We start from the raw sequence: 14,833 nt of genomic DNA on the forward strand, positions 1-14,833 counted from the left end.
CATCAGGCCCTAGATGAATCTTTAGTTAATTTTGACATTGACATTAATCTTTATAAGTTTCTAAAAGTAGACAATCCGTTGTTACCATTAATACAGGGACTTCCGAAGGTCCATAAATCCATGACTGATCCCCCTATGCGCCCGATAGTTTCGGGAGGTGGCTGGGTGACGGAGCCTTTCTCCTTGTATGTTGAGAGTGTTTTAAGACCCATTGTTGAAAGTAATAAGTTCATTCTAAGGGACACCAAACAGTTTCTGTTGGACTTATACACTTATACTAAGGATCTGAAAGAAGATGATATATTTTTTCTGGTGACATTAGATGTGATAAGTTTATTCACCATGATTCCCAATGAGGAAGGTATTTGTCAGATACAGTCATATCTTAACAGGAACTCTAATTTGGATAGTAGGAATATAGATTTACTGACATATTTTTTGGAAATTGTCTTACAGAACAATGTTTTCCTATTTAATGACACCATATATTTGCAGAGAGATGGCGTAGCTATGGGCACTTCTTGTGCCAATAGCTACGCCAATCTTGTTATGGCTGCATGGGAAAATGATTTTCTTTTCCCTCTAGATGAATTTAGGTTGTGTGTCCCTTTTTATAGACGTTTCGTGGACGATCTTTTCTTTGTTTGGAAGGGTGATGAGGTGAAGCTGTTGACTTTTATTGATAAAGTGAATTCTTTGACTTCTTTTTTGAAGTTCACAGCTAATTATTCCTCTACTAACATTTCATTCCTTGATGTCTACATTGAAAAGTTAGGTAATGGCCTATTAAATACTATGATTTATAGAAAGGACTGTTATAAGAATACTATTTTACATCGTGAGAGTATGCATCCACGTTATGTGTTTGAGAACGTCTTAAAGGGACAGTGTATGAGAACTTCGAGACTCAATCCCCTTGAAGAATGTTATAGGATGGAAATGGTGAATTTGACTTCTAGATTTAGGAACAGAAGTTACACAAATAGAGAAATTAACCAGGCTATAAGTATTACGGAAGGTCTTAGAGAGACTAGAGCAGCACCTTATTTTTCAGAAGCAACTAGTGTAAATGAGACATATACGAGTTCTGTTCCAGATAGTTTCTTAAGGATACCTTTGTATTATACAGCTGATATAGAAAATATTAAGAGTATTATAAACAAGCATTGGGGTACATTGTTATTAGATGATAAGTTAGCAGATATAGTGGGACCCAACCCTGTATATTGTTTCAAGAATAGGAAGAATCTGAAGCATTTGTTATGCCACCGACCATTATTCGGGGGCGCTTTAACACAGGAAGTAGATCAAGATAATACATTACCATGTGGTAATTGTGCTCAGTGTCGATATATTAACACTGATAGACAATTTTTACATCCGAGAAATGGAAATAAATTCACTTTCCAAACACACACGACTTGTCAGAGTGAGAATATTGTATATTTAGCCCAATGTATTGAATGCCATGCATTCTACGTTGGCAAAACCAATAGGAAGCTACGAGAAAGGATAAGAGATCATATATATAATATACGAATCAAGAGTATACATAATGCTTTAGCCAAACATGTTAATGTTTTAGGCACTACTCATAGCTTCAAGTTTATGGTTTTGCAGGCAATATTGCCAACCCTGAGAGGAGGAGATATATGCAATTATACTGAGGAATGTGAATCCAAATGGATTATTAGGCTCAGGGCTGATCTCAGCCCGAGCCTAAATGATAGGGTTCCGATAAAACCTATTCGGTAGGAAACGAAGCATTAAATGATAGATAGTTATCATAATGTCAGTTCCAGTATATTTGAGTATTTTATATACTTAGATTTATTCATATATATAGCATATTTGAGTATTTTATATATTTAGATGTATTCATATATATTATTTTTTGTGTTTTTCTTTGTGAATATATTTTATTATAAATATATATTCCATGACAACACCAGATGAAATTTGTTGATATAACCTAGCAATCATGTAGTAGCCCTATGTTATTTATAATTGAGTCCCTGCCCCTTTTTTACAGATTTGATAGGACAGGTTGAATATGCTATGTAGGTTTTGTATGAGGAGAGTCTTAATGTTAGCCAGTCAATGTATATTTTTTCCTTTATATTCCTAAATAGCTGCCTTTTTTATGTTTTACAATTTTAAATGACTATTTAGCGCTAGAATTATGTATTTATATATAGCTGCTAAATAATGTTTTTAAGGATATGATGTAATAATTTTAACCTATCACTGATGGACATAAGGATATTTAAATGGTTGATTACTTTGTGTAAGCATAAGTCTGATGAAGCCGATAGGTGAAAGCGCTTACTGTTGTTGTCTTTGAAATAAACGCTGCTTAGTTTTACTTTTACCAGCTTGGGTTTCTCTCTTTCGAGTATTTACACTGGAAATATACAAGATTGTGATTGTGACTGCTGAGCCGTGGTGATCACTGTGGCTGTCTTTTGGTTACGAGGAATTGTGATATTTCTTGCCACAGTGGTCTTTACTACCTGGTGGAGTGCTGTATTACTACACAAATCTTATTTTCTTAGTATAATAACGCCCTGCAGTGTGGGCACCACAGGGGAAATAATGGAATTTTCCATAGGTGGGTGTCCCTTTGCCACAACAACTCCGGGCCCTCTATTTCCCTGTAAGGCCCACCCTCTCAGGCATAGCTTGTCTGACTTAGAATGAGAATTCTTTTGTTATTACAAAGATGTAAAGGGAAGCCTGAGTGAGAGTAGGTGATAAAAGTTAGGAGGGGGATAAGAAATGGCTTTACTTCCACCAGCTGCAGTACAGAAGACTACAAGAAATGTTATCTGTAGTAGGCCCAAACAGAAAGAAATACATGAGGAATGACAACTGCTTTTTCCTCCATCAACAATGCAGAAGAAACAGTATGTCAACTGATGAGGGAAAGTAGAGCTATGTAATTAATGCCAAAGAAGAAACAATAGGGATAAATGTAGCCTCCTAGAGTCGCATGTAAATAGTGGTAATGGAAAGGTTTGGTCTTTTGGCTTTTTCCGGTTAGGGGTCGCCACAATGGAACACCATCCCACTAATGATTCGCAGTAGATTTTTTTTTTATGGGTGCAGAGGTGCCAGTTCGACGCCCAACCTTCAACGAAGGCACGCCCATTCTACGCATGTCTTTCGAACGCCACTCGATCGCAGGGAGGACATGCGGACTCCACACATAAGGTGCTCCAGCCGAGAATCGAAAGGGAGACCCTCTTGCTGTGAGGAAACAACGCTACCACTGCACCACCGCGGCTTTAAGGTGCGGACACAAAAATCAGTAATAAACTTAATGCTAGTTGTAACATACAGACCAAGTCAAGTTTCCAAGAAAATCACTATTTATAATAAACTGCATTGGGTCTAGTTATTGGTAAGTACTAATCTAGCTGCCACTGCAGGCCATTTTAAGCCTAGCCAATTTCCCTTACAGGTGAGAATCAAACCCTGTGTCTGTGAAGTAAACACCTTAACCATTATGCCAATCCCTATAAATGTATAACCATTGCTCAGAGATAGGCATGTCTGCCCTGTTGCAAGGGGTAATATTTACACACACAGATGCATACAGACACAGAGTTTGGCTGTTGTGAGATTAGAACCCCTACCTACCTAGTGGTACACACTACAGCTTGCAGTACTTAATCGCATGCGCCACTGAGATTACTTAGCAGTTACCCGAACTTGCAATCAAAGTAGCAGTTAACCAAACTTGTTTTTGTAAAATGTTTGCACAACTAAAGAAAATGGGAACCAGATTCTGCAGATTAACTAAAACTAGTAGCAGTTAATGCATTTTCAGAAGATTTGAAATATGAAAATATACACCTACTTAAGGAAAGGGGCTGGCTAACAAACAAGGAATTTACTTCAGGACAACTTTTAGTTCAGGCTAACTTAGCATCTTGGTGTAGTTGGGGTGGAGCATTAACTGCTGGCTTTTACAGACTGACTTCTTTCAGCTGTTCACAAAGACAACACATTTTAGCCTTTTTTTGTGTATGGTTGTATACACAGTAGCATCACCCATCCACAAATACTAATAAGTGCCTTTAAATGTGTGGTTGTGTGAATAGACAGACCATCTACACTGTGTGTCACACACATCTCCTTAAGTGCGCAGTTTCCATTTACTCCTCAGTCCCAAAACACTTTGGGAACTGAAGAGATAGATGCAGGATCAAGGCTAAGGAAGTGAACTGCTGCATGGTTAATTGGTAGGTTATCCAGGTTTGTGGTGAGATGGACAATAATCAGGAAGTGACCAGAGTACGAGACCATTGATTAGACTAATACTACATTGGGTGAGTATATCTGCTGTTACTAGTCAATGTAAACAGGTTATGACATAGCATGACCTGCGTTTTCCAGGAAGTCATGCTTTTTTTTTAAGTGATCTTTTACATATCAGAATAACTGGTTATTCCAAGAATGCTTTAATCATTATACAAAACATCTGATTCTGTCACCATAATTTTCAATTCCTTCTGGTGACTAGCAGAATTGCAATTACCTGAAATGGCTTCTGGTATATTTCCTCCATGGCAAGACGCCCATACTCTGTAAACAACTGAAAGCAAAACAAAAAAGAAAAAAAAAAACAAACATAAATAAAAAAAGACAGTGATGCTACAAAACCAGTCTTGCTAATAATCCTGTTATTCAAATGTTTCAGTATATAAACACTTAGATGATCAGTAAAACAAACTTGCAGTCTGGTTCAGTGTTACAAAGGGAAGGAGCCCAAACCGTCGCCTACGCAGCCAGAGATGATCAACATCCATGGCACTGGAAAAGTCAGGCAAGGAGGGGGAGGAGTACAGCAGTGTGACCAACTTGTCAGACCTGACTTACTCAGAGGCATGGAGTTCTTCATGTTCTCTAGTAGATATAGCATTGCCATCTATCTATATTTTTTCCTCGAGACTATCCAGAAATCAAACTGATTGTCCAGTAGTCTGGAAAACTCTACAAACTCTGGCATTGTTTCAAAAAAGAAACAGCCTGTTGGAGTTTGTTAAACTGGAGGATTTGGTTAGAAAAAAAAATTGCAAATGTAAAAGGGGGCATTCCTCCTCACCTGATATGACAATGACACCAGAAAATGGGTGGAAAATAAGAGAGGGGAGGAGATGGGGGGTTATGGGAGGTGGAAGGTGTGTGGCCTTGGTCCAGTTTTGGCCATAACAAAGGTGGCAGCCCTAAACAGATACCGTGGTTATACCACAGTAAAATGCTTCAGGGTGCTGCTTGGAGGGAACGTCCCTTATGGAAGCGAGGACAATGGCATCAGATGTCAGTCTGTACACTCCTCTCTGTCCCTTCACCAGATGTGCACATGGAGTAGGCCTTAACAGTGAGTATACACACACAATAAATGCAAGTCACCCTTGGTGGCTTTTTAAATGAGCCCTCACAGCCAACCTTCACCCTAATGATGGGGAACAAATGGGCTGACTGAGCAGATGAGGCAGATGATTGGGGGGGGGGGGGCAAAAGAAAGGAAACACAAATATACAGGCATGAATTTCTAAATATGAACTTTATAAATTAATAATATAGTAACCAATTTATTAAACAAATACAGAAAAATAAAATAAGTTCACAATCATAAGCTGAAATACTCATTTTGAAACAGATATTTAACTCCTCCTTTAAAAGTGGGCAGTGAAGTGATTTTCCAAAAACAAAATGGAGAAGCAAAATGTAAACATGCAATTATACAGTGAAAGGAAAAAATCTGAAGTCACTAAAATGTCTGTACCTGGGATGGCATAAGATTAAGTTAATTTAGTAAGAGCTCACTATCAGACTCAGGCATGAATGTGACCAGCCACCCATCATTAAGAATGTTGCTTTGGGAAGTTCAGCTAACACACATTTATTAAAATACTATATCGGGTGACCTGTGAGAAGCCCATCTGCAGTGGGTAATTTGGGACTTTCACTTCAGACATCCCCAGCTCAACACTTGATAGCACAGGTTGTAATGTCATAACTGGATTAAAGCACAGCTTCTCACCACTGTGGCAGGGAGCCCCTCTCAAGTCACAGAAATGCCCTCGAGTTTCTCCATACAACACATTCATTGACTATTATTCTGGTGTTCCAAGCATGATCTTCCCCACTTGAGGAACAGACATAAGAGAATGTTCAAGTACCCTCACTGCTCCATTTAAGCGTCACTTACTCAACAAGCACAAATTAGAAGTTATGTACCTACCATAACGTTCCATGTTAGTTGTCTTCTCTCGCCTTCTTTCTTGCTGGATGGGTTCGGAGCCGATCCTCGGCTCCGACTCGGCACTTGCTAAGCTCGAGAGTCACTTTTACCAGCTCGAGGCAGCCCCATATCCCATGATGCAAGGCGGTAAATACCCAGATCTCGTTTGGTACCTAGAGGGAAACCTACCTAGCATAAAAACTTTCCACTAAGGAAAGAAGAGCAATAAGCCTAAAAAGGCTGTAAGGGGAACCAGATAACTAAAACTAGAACTAACTGGTGCCCAAAGAAACAAAATCTTCCAGAGCCAAGGGAGATCAAGGTCTGTCCAGGCAAGGGGGCAGGAGGGAGGGTCGCAAGAAAGAAGGCGAGAGAAGACAACTAACATGGAACGTTATGGTAGGTACATAACTTCTAAATGTTAAGTTATCAATCTCGCCTTCATTCTTGCTGGATGGGACCGCGTCCCTATCACCTCTATCCTGGGTGGCTCAATGGAACAGACTCTTGAGAACCGTGGAACCAAAACTGGCTCTATCCCTGGAGGCCAAATCCAATTTGTAATTAGAAACAAAGGTATGAGGAGTGGCCCAAGTGGCTGCTGCACAAATAGTATCTAAGTGTAGCCTAGCCTGAAAGGCTGTAGAAGTGGCTAAGCCTCTAGTGGAATGTGCCTTCGGTTTTGAGCACAGCTGTTTGCCCCTAAGTTGATAAATGTCAGAAATGGTGGAAGATAGCCATCTAGACAAAGTCACTTTGGAAACAGGGAGGCCTTTTTTATTTTCAGCATAAGAAAGAAAGAGCTGATCAGACTTCCTGAGTTGTTTTGTTCTGTCCAAATAATATCTGAGTTGGCGGTGAACATCAAGATAATGTAATTTTGTTCGATCTGTTGGAATAATTAGGAAAAAATACAGGGAGATCAATGGATTGGTTTAAATTTGTTTTTGAAGCAACCTTGGGCAAAAAGGATGGATTAGTTCTCAAGGATACTCTGTCCTTGTGGAAGACCAAATATGGGGGACGAACAGAGAGGGCATGAAGTTCTGACACTCTCCTAGCAGAGGTAATAGCGACAAGGAAGAGTGTCTTCCACGAAAGAAACTTTAGTGAGCATGAAGCAGCTGGCTCAAAGGGAGGAAGAATTAAGGATGTCAGCACTAGATTTAGGTCCCATTGAGGAGGAGGACTCCTGACAGGAGGTTTGAGGAGAAAAACTCCTTTCAGAAAAGCTCTACAAAGCTTGTGGGACATAATGTTGTGATCAGCAAACCCTACATGAAAGTTCGAGATTGCAGCCAACTGAACTTTGACCGTGGAAGATGAAGAACCAGAGTGAAAGATTTCCGCTAGAAAATCCAAAACTGCATGATCAGGGGCAGTAAAGGGATCTATGTTCCTTGATTTCGCACAAAGGGAGAAACGTTTCCACTTGCTAGAGTAAATCCTTCTAGTAGAGGATTTAAGGGAAGCCACTATGATATCCCTAACAGGGTTAGAGATCATAGGAAGCCTGGCTAAGGAAGGAAGTGGAGCAACCAAGCTGTGAGGTTGAGAGAAGGAATTGACCGATGCAGCTGACCTGATTGGTGGATCAGAAGATCTGGCACTGGGTCCAGATGCCATGGCTGCACCAAAAGATGACTATGAAGGAACGGAAACCAAATTTGTCGAGGCCAATACGGGGCAATGAGAATCATTTTGGCTCTCAAAACAGTAGCTTTCTGGAGTACCTGTGGTATCAATGGAAAAGGAGGAAAGGCATAAAGAAGTCCCTGGGGCCAATCTTGGGTAAGAGCGTCTCTGGGGGGATGGCCCGGAAGTGGGAAGAGAGAGAAGAAGGCTGAGCATTTGCTGTTTTGGGGTGTAGCAAAAAGATCGCAACATGGGCGGCCCCACTTCTGAAAAATCTCCTCCACTATAGATTGTTTGAGAGACCACTCATGAGGCATGAGTATAGCTCTGCTCAATCTGTCTGCTAAAATGTTGGTTTTCCCAGGGATATGCATTGCTACCAGAAACCGATGAGAGGAGATCGCCCATTGCCAAAGTCTGAGAGCCTCTCGACACAAGGGGTAGGACTTGGTTCCGCCCTGCTTGTTGATGTACCACACTACGGACATGTTGTCCGTGTGAACTGCAATTGTTCCCAAGGGAAGAAAGTCATTGAGGGCTTGCAACGTTAAAAGCACTGCTCTCATCTCTAGGACATTTATGTGCAGGTGGTATTCGAACGGTTGCCACGTCCCATGAACCATCCTGCCCTGATAATGACCCCCCCACCCGATCAGGGAGGCGTCCGTAGTGACTGTGGCTACCGGGGCTGGGGAAACAAAGGGTCTGCCCTGATGGACATGGGGAGAAGAAATCCACCAGTATAGGTGGTTTTTGCAAGTTTGTGTCACCGGAATCTGGTGACGCATGGGAAGCTGTTGGAAGGACCATTGGGTGAACAACATCCATTGAAGGAGACGCATGTAAAAGCGGGCCAAAGGAAGAAGAGTAATGGCAGCTGCCATGAGGCCCAATACTTTTAGGACCAGTCTGGCTTGCACCTTTTTGCTGGCAAGGATGATCCGCACATGGTTTTGGATATCTAGGATTCTCTGGCTTGTGGGGTTTGCTGACATCCGAACAGTGTCTAAATTTGCACCTATAAAAGTAATAGACTGGCAGGGCAATAAGGAGGATTTTTCGTAGTTGATCGAAATTCCTGAGTGCAGAGATTTAGGGTGTAATCTCTGGCTTGGAGAAGTTGATGCCTGGTGGTGGCTGAGAGGAGCCAGTCGTCGAGATACGGAAACACCTGGAATCCTTGACGTCTCAGGTGAGCCGTGACCACTGCCATGCATTTGGTGAACACTCTGGGGGCTGTAGTGAGACCAAAGAGCAGGGCTCTGAATTGAAAATGACTGGACCCCAGCCGAAAGCGGAGAAACCTTCTGGAGCGTCTGTGGATTTTTATGTGATAGTATGCATCCTGAAGGTCTATTGAGCACATCCAGTTGTCTTTGCCCAAGAAGGGCAAAATCGATTGAAGTGTGACCATCCAAAATCTTGTCTTTTTCACAGACTTGTTGAGTCTGCTGAGGTCCAATATTGGTCTCCAATCTCCCGTCTTTTTGGGAACCAAAAAGAACCTTGAGTAGATTCCGGGCTCTAAATGGTCTGTTGGAACTGGCTGAATGGCCCTTTTGTGTAGAAGCTTTGATACTTCTAATTTTGCGATTTCCCTTAGACCGGGTGGAACATCGGGAAGGGAATCTTTGTGAGTGAAGGGACTTTCCTCGAAAGGAATCTTGTAACCCTCGGATATGATCGACTGTACCCATTTGTCTTGTGAAAGGGAAAGCCAGGCTTCTGGGTACAGCGATAATCTTCCCCCGACTGCCTCCAAGGATGGACAGTCGGGCAACACCTCAGGGATGCTGGAAGGGCTGGTCAGAGAGAGGCTCTCTGCTTCCCTGGTTCTGCGGACCCCCTCTGCCCCTAGGGCGGCGTCTATTATTATTACCCCCTCTGCCTCTAGGGGTAAACTGACCACGTGTGTCCGGCGTGACTCCCTGAGATTTACGGAACCACATCTTTCCCCCTTTCTGTCCTTTAGGGTAAAGGCCTATGAGTGGAAAAACGGACTCCTACGGCAGAAAGAGTCTTGCCGTCTTGCTCACACCTGGTCAACGTATCCTTCACCTGAGAACCAAACAATGTTGACCCATCGAAGGGAGAGTTTGTGAAGGACGCCTTAAAGGGATCTGCAAAATTACAGAGCCGCATCCAGGACTGACGTCTGAGAGCCACTCCTGTCCCTGCAGCTCTACGAAATCAGCCGCATGGAGGAGTTGGTTATGGAGTTAAGGATTCCTAGCTGAGAAGCAATCTTGTCCTGAGCCCCTGCAGCTGTAGGATCCTGTACTACTTCACCTAATTCTTTAAGGATGTCCCTTTGAAGTCTGGTGAAGTGACACAAATAATTCAGCGAACGCATGGCAAAGGTCGCTGAGGAAAACATCCGCTTACCATACCTGTCCATGGTCCTAGAATCCTCGTTAGGATGGACTGGTACGGAAGGATCTGCAAGTTCCTTCTTGGTGGCGGCCGCCACCACCATGGCATCAACAGGGACACCTTTTGTAAGAAATTGTTTCTCGGAAGGGGCTGTAATAAATTTAGAAGGCCTCCTGGGAACTGGTTCTACGGAATCAGGAGATGCCCACGCCTTCCGAGCTATCACCTCCATGAGGGGGTCGAAAGGCGGAGACACCCAGGAGGTGGAGGGTCAAGATCCAAACGCCTCTAGGTATACCGACTCATCCTCGGAGGGATTAATGGAGGGCCAGTTTCCCCTCTGTTTTAGGAGTTCTAGGATGTCTGAAAAAGAAACATCCTCAGAGGGGGATCTTGGGGACCCCTCCGACTCATCTAAGTCGGTATCTGAAGTAGTAGACTCAGGGGAGTCTAGGTGCTTCCTCTTACAGGTCCTCTTACGTGGAGGATCTCCTGACGGATCAGGAGACTCCTCGGAAGAGGGGGTTCTTCCCAGTGGGGAAACCTGAGGCGGTGGATCTCTCGGTCCGGGAGCAAGAGAGTGGGAAGAGACATCTACAGGCACCATAGAGGGAGGAGCTAAGGGGCTAGACTGCTGACTGAGCCCAGGGGCCAGCACACTCCTCATCACCTCGAAGGCTCCCCTTCCAGGAAGATCCGAGAGACCCCGCTCCGAAGAAACAGGGACTCCCGGGCCCACCGAAAGTGAAGGCTCCGATGCAGATGTCGGGGCCGAGCTCACCAAGGCCGAAGCCCTGAGGGGAAGAGCAGGGTCGGACAAGGGTCCGATGCCACTCACCCCCTTGGAGCAGACCAGGGAAGCCCGACCACCGGATCCCTCCAAAGAAGGTCTCGAGGAGGAGATAAGAGTAGAAGCTGAGGGAGCAGAAAGGGGTGGTATCTGCCCCGCAGCCATAGCAGTGACTATTCCCATAGACTCCGGCTCCGAGCTCTGGAGGAGAGTCGAAGGAGGAACTTGAAGAGGGTGTGGACTAGTAGTCGTCTGTTGAGACGGACTATGAAGCATTTGGGCTAGTGCCTGTGATTTTAACAATCTGCTTACCACTCTCTCCAAATCATGGTCTGAGAGCCTGGAAGACCTAGATGATCGGCTCCGATCCGAAAGAAGAGGAGAGGTCGGAGCCGACAGTATCGGCTCCAAAGAGGGAGACCTGGACCGCTTCCTCGAGGGAAGCGTCGGAGCCGAAGAACCCTCGGTTCCAGACGGAGCTGACAACTTATCAGCTCCAAGCCTGGTCAAGGATGTATCGGCTCCGGTCGGAGCCGATACAGGCAAGGAAATAATGGTATCGGAGCCGGCCGGCGCCGACACCGAAGCCTTAGACACATGGTGGTCGGAGCCGGTCGGAGCAGACACCAATGTGGCAGTTAAAGTATCGGCACCGATAGCCATCGGTGCCAAAGATTTAGTCAAAATAAGATCGGCTCCAGCCGGAGCCGATCTCGACTCCAAAGGAGTCGGAGCCAGGGCCGAAGGCTTAGTAGCAGAAGCCTGGGCCTTGGAGGTTTTAGAGGGCTTGCCAGAGGCAGACTTGGCCGGAGAGCCCTCCGGTTTAAGAAGTCCTCTCAAGATTAATTTATTTCTCCTTTCCTGCAGGACTCTCTGGGTGAAAGAGTGACAAATAGCACAGGAGTCCTGCAGGTGGAGAGGTCCCAGGCAGTAGATACAAGAAGTGTGACAGTCTGTCAGAAACATCTTCTGACAGCACGAGTCACACTTTTTGAAGCCTGAGACCCTCTGTCCTTTGGACATAGTGAGTACACACACACAACTCACACAGTCCCAGATTCAGAAATTTTAACTTAAAATGGGGAAAAAATAAACCCACACACACACCTTGACAGGAAGGGATGGGAAGGGATTGAAGGCCCGACTAAAATAAAAACAACTAGGGAAACAGTAAAACTAGAGCTAGAGACCCTACAACTATGTAAAAGTGACAAATAAACTAATATATGAGAGAAAAATTAGGAATGGGGTGACTAAAATTTGTATAACAAATTACTTACCACGAGCTGGCAAAAGGAGAACCTCATCAGCGAAGCGGCAAACGAGATCTGGGTATTTACTGCCTTGCATCATGGGATATGGGGCTGCCTCGAGCTGGTAAAAGTGACTCTCGAGCTTAGCAAGTGCCGAGTCGGAGCCGAGGATCGGCTCTGAACCCATCCAGCAAGAATGAAGGCGAGATTGACAACTTAACATCTAAAAGGTTAAAAACAAACTGTTATATAAGACTACATATGCTTGACTGAATCTACAAGACAAGATGGAAATGCAATCCAAAGTGGGATGAGTGAAAGGGTAGTTAAATGCTATTGTAGAATGCTTCCTTACCCCATCAATTGATGGTGGATACATACTTGTTATATTTGAAATTTGAGGTCTTCCATAGTGAGTACCTGTTGAAAAGAATCAAAAAAAAGAGAGTACACAGGGAGACTTGACTCACATGGCCCAAATAAAAAAATGAGGGCAAAATTATGATCAAACAGCTGATGCAGTAACATCCAATGGTAGCTTTAATCGATCGCTAGAAGACAACAGTCTGGAATGGACTTTTGATAACACTATTTTCCATCAGGAGATTTACTGCCAGACGATGAAATACAATATAGTTAGAGGTGTCAAGGCTGATTCCCACAACGGTGGTTGACTGAAAAGCACACAAACTCTTCCTGTGTGAAAACCAAGAAAGTATGAAAAAAGGCAGACAGAAATCCAGTTGCTGACCAGATGAATTAGCAGAATATTCGATTCAAACCACATGCCCATAATACAAGGAGGTAAAGGAAGGAAAGAAGCATAACAGATGAGCTCGTTAACAGTGGTAAAAATGGAAAAATACACTTACTGATAGTTACTTGCACTTTTAATGAGAAAAATGAAAAACAAGAGCCTCGTTCTGTGGCAGGAGAAGCTGCAATGCACAGATGGCAAAGACTGTGCAGAAGACTAATAAAGTGAACTTGGTAAAAAGTGAAAGAACTTTGCGGTACTTTAAAATGTTCAGGGATCTAAAACATACGGCTCATTTAGTTATAGTTATAATTGCCCATGAATTAACTAAATGGAGGAAAAATAAATAAAGTAACTTCCTTTATATATTTTGTGTTAAATGTTTTACACTGTGGTAAAATGAAATATAGTAATAGGTTTATAAATGCAAAGGGTAAAAATATAAGTACACTAATCCATAATGTATATGGAGAAATAACCGTTTTGAGTGGTAGCTGCAGATTAGTAGCAAGCCCTAAAAAGAAGCTCATCATTTGCATTGCAGTATGACACAGAAAAATTGAAATAAGAGGGGTAAAAATAAACAAAGGAGATATGAATCTGTGGTGGTGGGGGAGCTACACTATGAGGCGTTAAAGTTAACTATTTTTTTCTTGATTTGCACAAAGTATGCTACAAGAACAGATTAAATGAATGTTGATTTAGTCAAGGGCAGTATTTTTCTTAATTTTTGTAAACCAATTATATTAAACTCTGAAAGCAAAGTGAAAAATATGGGGACTGGATTTTCTATATGTAGGTGTCTTGGCATAGTACAGGTGTCTGGCTTGTCTAAGCGGAAACTGACAAAAGTTGAACTGATGCACTCGAGAGAAGGAAGACATCAATTAGATAATGTTCAGAGCCTGCATTCTGTGACCTCTTCAGTTGTTGTGTCTTTCGGCATTTCCCGGTTAGGGGTCGCCACAGCAGAACTCCGGTCCGCTAATGATTGGCAGTTGATTTTTACATGCTGAGTTGCCAGCCCTAACGCACAACCTTCAACAAAAGTACGCCCATTCACGCACGTCTCCACAGAAGACGCTCTAGCTGAGAATCATCTATTAAAACTGCAGTTTAGTTTTAGAAGGAAAATAAAAGCAAGTTTTGAGAGGACTACAGTTTAAAAAAGGGGAAAACAATACTGAAACTGAATATCTATTTTCCCAGCAGCTTTAACTTTTTAGAGTGGATTAAGTGTAACCTCACAAAGCTATTTTCCTTCTCTAGGCTAGACAGTGAATTCTTTCAAAGAGCTAGTGTTTAAGCTAAATGTTACTTGAGTATATTCAGACGTTTTCCAATTCTGAGAGAGAAAAAAATGTACATAGTTCTCTTATTTTTGTTTTAAAGGGAGCTGGGAAAGGGTATAGTGAAATGAGCTGTTTGGAAAAATGTGAAACAAGCTCGAATTTGGAAAAAAAATGCAAATAAATAAAGTTAATAAATGTTAGTTCAGAGTAACAAAGTATGCATAAACTGCTGGTATGAACAATACGCGAGCTCCAAAAGGAATTAACCCCGCATCTTAGTACCCTGCTCAGTCTCAGCCTCCCCACAGGATATGTGCCCATAGAATGGCGCATGGCAACAGTGGTCCCGCTACACAAGGGTGGGGCCACAACTGACCCTGGGAACTACCGACCAATAAGTCTGACCAGTCTGATCTGTAAAGCTATGGAGCAAATCATTATGGAAATCATAAATGGAGAGATTGGGCACCTCCAGTCACT

At 43.0% G+C, this 14,833-nt stretch overlaps 1 protein-coding gene across 3 annotated transcripts in view; it reads right to left on the reverse strand.

Annotated features, from left to right (window-relative positions):
• ATL2 (atlastin GTPase 2) overlaps positions 1-14,833 on the reverse strand; it is a 1,083,407-nt gene that overhangs the window by 562,700 nt on the left and 505,874 nt on the right. For all 3 annotated transcript variants that reach the window (XM_044057663.1, XM_044057671.1, XM_044057677.1), the window contains exon 7: positions 4,544-4,600. In XM_044057663.1, the coding sequence (XP_043913598.1) occupies positions 4,544-4,600 (57 nt within the window). The remainder of the gene's footprint in view (positions 1-4,543; positions 4,601-14,833) is intronic.

Source organism: Protopterus annectens, chromosome 1.part2, assembly GCF_019279795.1.
Source record: "Protopterus annectens isolate FY-2018-M chromosome 1.part2, PAN1.0, whole genome shotgun sequence".
Taxonomy (NCBI): domain Eukaryota; kingdom Metazoa; phylum Chordata; order Ceratodontiformes; family Protopteridae; genus Protopterus; species Protopterus annectens.